We start from the raw sequence: 6,931 nt of genomic DNA on the forward strand, positions 1-6,931 counted from the left end.
TGTCTTTTTTGCCAGACCCCGACTCAACTCCCAACGCTGAGGTCCAGTATATGATCAGCTCTGGTGATGAGGTGAACTTATTTACCATTGACCAGTGGACTGGAGCCTTGCGGCTTCAGCGAGCACTCGATCGTGAGCACCAGTCCACACATACTGTCATCATCCAGGCCACAGACGGACAGGGTCACTTCGCACTAGCTCCAGTCATTGTTGATGTCAAAGATGTAAATGACAATCATCCGTTCTTCCCTGTGGAAGTCCTGACAGCTAGTATCAGAGAAAACCAACCAACAAACTCAGCTGTGACTGTTCTACATGCCATAGACCATGACACAGGGGTTTTTGGACAACTGAAATACTTCATGGTGGAGCGGTCTGGTGTCGGGAAAGACAGCTTCACTGTGGACCAGAGCTCGGGAGAAATCAGAAGCAAAATTTCCTTTGACTTTGAGAAGATCAACTCCTTTAACTTTGTGGCAGTAGCAGTAGATTCAGGGAACCACTCAGCCACTGTAACTGTACAGGTGTTTGTCACAGGTGAGGATGAGTATGACCCACTCTTCACATCCTCTGATTTCTCCTTTGAAGTACCAGAGGGAGCTAAGAAAGGCCAGAGCATTGGCCAGGTTCAGGCAAATGACGAGGATGGAGGGGTGGATGGTATTGTTCTCTATTCTCTTCCCACCAGTTCTCCATTCTTTGATGTAAACAAAACCACTGGAGTGATTTTCCTGAAGTTGGACGCTTCAGGCAGCAGTAGCAGTGGTGGCTCGGGCCGCACCAAACGGGAAACCAGAATGATGACCCTGGATGTGAAAGCTCACAGTCCTCTAGATGCATCTCGCACCACGACAGCCCAGGTCTCCATCGATGTCACAAACACCAACTTTGGCCTGGCCCCTGATGTCAACATCCTGCTGATTAGCATCATTGCCGTGTCCCTGGGTTTTATCGTTTTGCTTGTGGTCATGGCTGTTGTGGTGTTCCTTGTCAAGTCACGCAGGAGGAAGAAAGGCCAGGATGCAGGAAACAGAACTGTTGCCTCTGGGACTGCTCTGCAGAAATTGGATGAATGCAATTCAGGCCCAGGAGGGGAGAGGATCTACCATCAGGCATTGCCAGGCTATGCTGGAGATCAGGGAGGGGCTGGTGGTGGTCCCTACACTAGAGGGGGCTCCCTGGATCCTTCTCACTCCAGTGGAAGAGGGTCAGCTGAGGCAGCAGAGGATGATGAGATCAGGATGATAAACGAGTATCCTAGAGTCGCCTCTATCACCTCGTCCATGCAGGAGCACATCTCAGCCAGAGGACCAGACTCTGGAATTCAGCAGGATGCTGACCAGCTCTCTGATATCTCCTGTGAGCCTGCAGCTTTGGAGGGCAGCACCTGGTTCAAAGGAAAGAAACTGGGAGGCAGTCTCAGTGGAACCCTGCTGTCTGGCCAGCTTCCAGTCTATAGGGACGAGGGAGGTGGGTACCTAGGAGTAGGCCGCGGCCTCAACATTTCCCTCCCCAAGGATTACGCCTTCCCTGAAGATGGTAAACCTTCGGTGGATGGGTCCCTCACAGCTATCGTTGCCAGTGATGAGGAGCTCCGTGGAAGCTATAACTGGGATTACTTGCTCAACTGGTGCCCTCAATTCCAGCCTCTGGCTAATGTCTTCACAGAGATAGCCAGGCTGAAAGATGAAACTGCCCAGCAGAACCAGAACCCTCGCCAACCCTTTCAGCCCAAGCACAAAATGGATCCCAAACCGAGAATTGACCCTCCACCGCTCATCACATCAGTGGCCCATCCAGGGGCCATGTCAGTTCCCCCAAAGGTCCCTGTGATTGGACGGACATTCCCTCACTTGGCCTCACTCCGCAGGTCCCCTATCAGTCATGAGGGATCCATATCATCAGCAGCAATGTCCCCCAGCTTCTCTCCTTCTCTTTCCCCTCTGGCAGCTCGATCTCCAGCTGTTTCGCCCTTTGGAGTCAACCAAGGGCCCTCAGCATCCATGATCAGCACAAGGGAGCCTTCACTGGACCAGAGTCCTGATCACGAGATGAGAATATGATGGAAAAATTTGTTTCAGGAAGAGCTTAAAGACAGACAACATGAACAAAGCATGATAGAGCTCCCTTTTGGTTGTCCTTTTTCGTGGAACAAAAAGAGCAAGAGGATGTTAGTTGTACTGTCGTTCTCAAAACTCACTGTTTTCATCATAAGAATGAAGGTCTCGTAAATGTCCAGGGAGTGACATTTATTTCAAGTGTCCAACCATATGGATTTTGTACAATAAACACACTCACAAAAACATACTTAACCTTCTCCTGGCAGAATATTTGCATTCTTTGAAGTTTTTCCATTGGTCGGCAGTGTTACAGGAATACACAAAGGTGGAACATGTGCCTGGGTTGACAGGACCAGCCCACCCCTCCATGTCAACAGTGACGCAGGTCTCGATGAACTGAACAGGGTCAGAGGTAAACTGACCTCTCGTGGGAATGTGCACTTACCATGCCCTGCAGTCAGAGATCCCTTAGTGTGTAGATAGATGTGTAGTTTTCATGTTACCTCGCTGGCTGGCCAGAGAGCTAAGGACCTTGTTCCTCTCTTTGTGTCTGTGGACATTCTTAACACTCCAGTATTAAACTCATCTGGTGGCTGCTTTTAAAATGGCCCCTGGACATATGTGTGTATCCCATGGACGGAAAACAGTGCGCATTCACAAAGACACCGATTCATTGAACTGCCAATGCAACACACAGTGGAAGAGCAATGAAGATAATTGTTTTTCTCACCAATTCAAATGACACTTCTTTTGATTTTTACTTTTATTTTTATATATTTTTATATGAAATTATGATTTCAGATCCAGAAATGCCATTATTCCACATGGAGAGGATATTGTTTTTGTGTATTTGCATATATGTATATTTGTATGTATGCAGGCTACACTATGTACTGTATGTGTCTCCTAGGTTTTTAGAGACTCTTGTGACAGTTCTGATGTGAGTGAGAGGGAGACTTTTGTGTTCTTAGCATTATTTATATGAAAAGAGGACTTGCTGCCACATTTTGACAGTAGGAAACCAAGCACAGCCCACACTACGCTGTGTTGTTACCGTAAGATTTTTTTTTTTTTTTTGTCAAATTATAGATCATCACAAATCTAAAACAGAAATCGGATGAAAACCTGTGATCAATCTAGATGCCTGCTCCTCCAGCAGTTCAGCACTCTGTTGTGGTGTGCAGTTATGCACAGCAGCACATTCCCTTTGTTATTCAGGGACAAGTCAATTTGCTGATCACCTCTGTGTCTTTGAAAGAAGAAGTGCTTCCTGACGTCAATTACATCACTTGTTAACTTAAATGCATTTTACTGTGAAGTTGTTCATCTTAGCACAACAAAAATAGCATGCAGTGAATAGGCTGGGCTTCTCATTGGAAAGTGGCATAAGTGGCAACGTAGCACATGAGCCAGATGAGTGGGAAGCAAAAGCCTGAATGCATGAGCCCTGATGAATGTACAAGGATTTAGCAACCGGTGCAGTATTTATTTTCCACGTCAGCTCTCTGTTCTGTGCATTTTATTTCTATGATTCACTCATGATTGTCACCAACATGATGAGGTGTTTTCAGGCTCCATGTGTTAAACTCATCATCTTCACCCTATTTCTTTTCTCTCATTGTTCAGATCCAGGTTTTGCAATCTGCGTGTGTAGCAAAAGGCTTAAAGACTGTCATTCTCTCATGTATATTTATCCTATTCTTCCATGTTTTTCATCGTTTGGGGTACCTGCAGCGATCAGATGTCCTCTTTGTTTTCAAAAGATGGCTTCTACCTCTGTTCTTCGTTCAACACAACCCCACAAACTGCCCGATGCAAAGCTGGCACTGCAGCTAAAAAGCTACACATGCCATGAGCCTAACTTCAGCACAGCACGGTCTCCACTCATAATTATGCTGTTTCAAAAACATTTCTGTGTTGGAGGAGCTCCATTTGGAGTTCAGATTGAGATGACTGCCAGTGACTGATCAGTGGATTGATGGCAGATAAAAAAAAAGAGCTGTACTTGTATTTAAAGCAAATAATAAATTCCTACTGATCTCTTTTGACAAACTGGAGTCAGACTTCATCTTTTTCAGAATTCAAACCAAGACTTTGAGGGAAGAACTGAGAAGTAATTAATGTTTAACAGTGTTTCTGTTATTTGGCTGTGAATGGTAACTTTGAAGAGCAGGAGTTAACTTTAGTCATTTATGAGAAGCCTATTACTAAAGGGAGGGGCAGACTTGGCTTTGGACGGAATCACAGCAGACCTTAGGACGGGAGGTGAGCCAGGACAAAGAGACTTACATCCACTACGGTCAACTTCTGGCTTTCAAGAACAGCAAATGTTCACCTGAAGCTAAAACTCAACAGTGGCCCTATATGCAGTTAATACAGCATATTAGTATTATGATGTTGACGATGAAGACTTATTTCCAGCATGGTTGCAAGATGTTAGAAACCAAGATAGGGTAGATCTATATAAATACAACGATGACTGAGATTATCTGCACACTGAACCCCTGACTTGACAAGATGTGTGTAGCCTGGTATCACAGACACACCAGCAAAGCAAGATATAATAAATAAGGCATTTGATTTTACTTTTATGTTCCAGCTCTTGCACTAAATTCCCATTCTGAAACAATGCTCACCTCCAACACTCTCCTTAATGTGTTTTTTTTACTACCAAGCCTCTTGGGTAAAGCCGTGGGAAAAGCATTTTTCTATCACGAGGTACAGTAAAGGTTAGTTTTCAGTGGTATCGAAGAAACCTGAGATCTAGCCAAGATCCAGTCAGCAGTGCATTCTGGTCTTCCAGCTCATATAAAGGCATGCAAAGCTGTTGTAGCTGAATAATTGCAAGATGTTTATTTCACGTGGAGCACAGACCTGTTTGCATAGCTGCTGGGGATTTCTGCCTCATTTGGTCATCACCCACAGCCGTCCAATGTTCCTCTGTTATTGTTATGTACAGACAGAGCTGTACATGGTGTAAAAGAAGGAGACTGAAGCTCCTGCAGTACCAGTTTAACAGGCAAGACTTAAAAAACAAGGGGTGACGATGAGTTGCACATTTGAAATACAATCAAAGAATACGGATTGTCTAATTTATAGCGACCGATTTTACATTTGTACTTAGCCGAGGATCAATTGTACAATACTACAATTTGAAGGGTGATTGCATGTGGATTTATCTATTCATCCTATATTATACACACAACTGTTGCTAATTCAAGAACATCACTAAACTTTCTTGGCTGTGGAACAAAAGAAGAAAAAAGCTCGCTGCCCTCGCTTACACGTTCACCTCAACACACAGCTGTGTTTACAGCCCGCTCCATCTCTAACCCCACACAACTCCAAATAATCCCACGCACACACGCGCACATGCACACACATTCTTAAAGGCTACTACACAGTGACACACATGGCCCACAACAATCTCCCCCAGCTGATACTGGCCCTGGTCCAGCTGGTCCAGCTCCTACAGGCACATACTTGGCAGGTTCTTCAGTTGCAAAAATCTGGGAGAAATCTGTCTGGAGCAAAAGTCTATTCCCTGGAGAAGTTGTAAGCTAAATATGAAATACCTGTTGGTACACTATTATATTTGTGTGTGTAGGTGTGCGTAGTTGTGTGTGTGTGGGTGTGTGTGGCAGAGGGGGGGGGGGGGGGGTTCTTGTAAGGTTGAGTTACAAAGCAGTGCCATATATGCCATTCATCAGGTGTTCAAGTGATAATCACTATGACACTGGTGATTTGCTAATTTGCCCTTCAAATCCTGAAAACCTTTATTCTGTCAATCATTTTCTTACACGTGTGCTCTGGATTCCTAAATGCTAAAACAATGTCCACATTGGAACATTTGGTGATTTCATATGAGAGAATTTCTGTATTTCTGTTTTTGTCTGTGCTTCTTCCACTGCTTTGATGTGGGCGTGGCTGGAAAAATGTGATGTCGCATACTTTTGTGCACCAATCAGAGTTCACCAACATTTGAATCAGAATCTGAGTGTTAAACTGTTAATAAATAGTAACAAAGGAAGTTTCTGAGATTTTTCTTTTTTAAACTTAAACTTAGTTTAGCATTTAGGAGGGGCTTTAATACACTCAACTTGTTCGTTCTGATTCTGCTGAGACATCTGACAATGTCAATGTGAAGTATCAAGCTCTAGAATAGGATAGATAATAATAATGGTAATGATACTTATGATAATAATAGGAGGAAGAAGAAGAACGTCAGTTGTACACATATCAGTTGTATCACATATCTAAACACAGTTATGAAGTGCTTCACAAAATACATGAGAATAAAACAAAAACGAAAGGTAACAAAGCAAAAAATAAAAGGTAGCAGACAAACAACAACAAAAGAAAATGAAACAATAGAAGAACATATCAGTTACAAATCAGTCATCAAAAAAGGCTTTGCTGTAAAGACTGTGTTAGAACAGGATTGTATCACAGATGTTTTAAAGGGTCGACAAAGACAATTTCCCAGCTTCAAATGACAAACACGAGAGTGGATCCATTCTGATTTATCACTGTTTGCACTTTCGCAGAGGAACACAAATAAAGAACTTCAAGCATCACTTTCAGTGACAGCGATTGGAACTTGTTTGATTGTAATTGCCAGAAAAGTCATCCTAAGAGTTTGGAGCAGAAGTGAAGGCTCTGGAGAAACACAATTATGTACTTTGATAAATCTTGTCCTCCACAAACGTCAGTTTTGAACAACCATTCCAAAAAAGCAGACTCTTTTGAGGGCCGTGTTTTCCTTCCAGTGGGTCTGGGTAATCTGCAGCTGCGCTCTCTGGGAATCAAGCCTGTAAACATCGTATTAAACTTGGCTCACACTGTAGTTAGTGTCCAGGTGCTCTTCCATT

At 43.7% G+C, this 6,931-nt stretch overlaps 1 protein-coding gene across 1 annotated transcript in view; it reads left to right on the forward strand.

Moving 5' to 3' along the window:
* The window catches only part of LOC121616995 (protocadherin-16-like), an 84,190-nt gene extending 78,536 nt beyond the window's left edge, over nt 1-5,654 (forward strand). The window contains exon 29 of the mRNA XM_041951940.1: nt 16-5,654. Coding sequence (XP_041807874.1) covers nt 16-2,063 — 2,048 coding nt within the window. The 3' untranslated portion in view covers nt 2,064-5,654. The remainder of the gene's footprint in view (nt 1-15) is intronic.
* Nucleotides 5,655-6,931: the final 1,277 nt, after the last annotated feature.

The sequence above is a fragment of the Chelmon rostratus genome, chromosome 14 (genome assembly GCF_017976325.1).
Source record: "Chelmon rostratus isolate fCheRos1 chromosome 14, fCheRos1.pri, whole genome shotgun sequence".
Taxonomy (NCBI): Eukaryota; Metazoa; Chordata; class Actinopteri; order Chaetodontiformes; family Chaetodontidae; genus Chelmon; species Chelmon rostratus.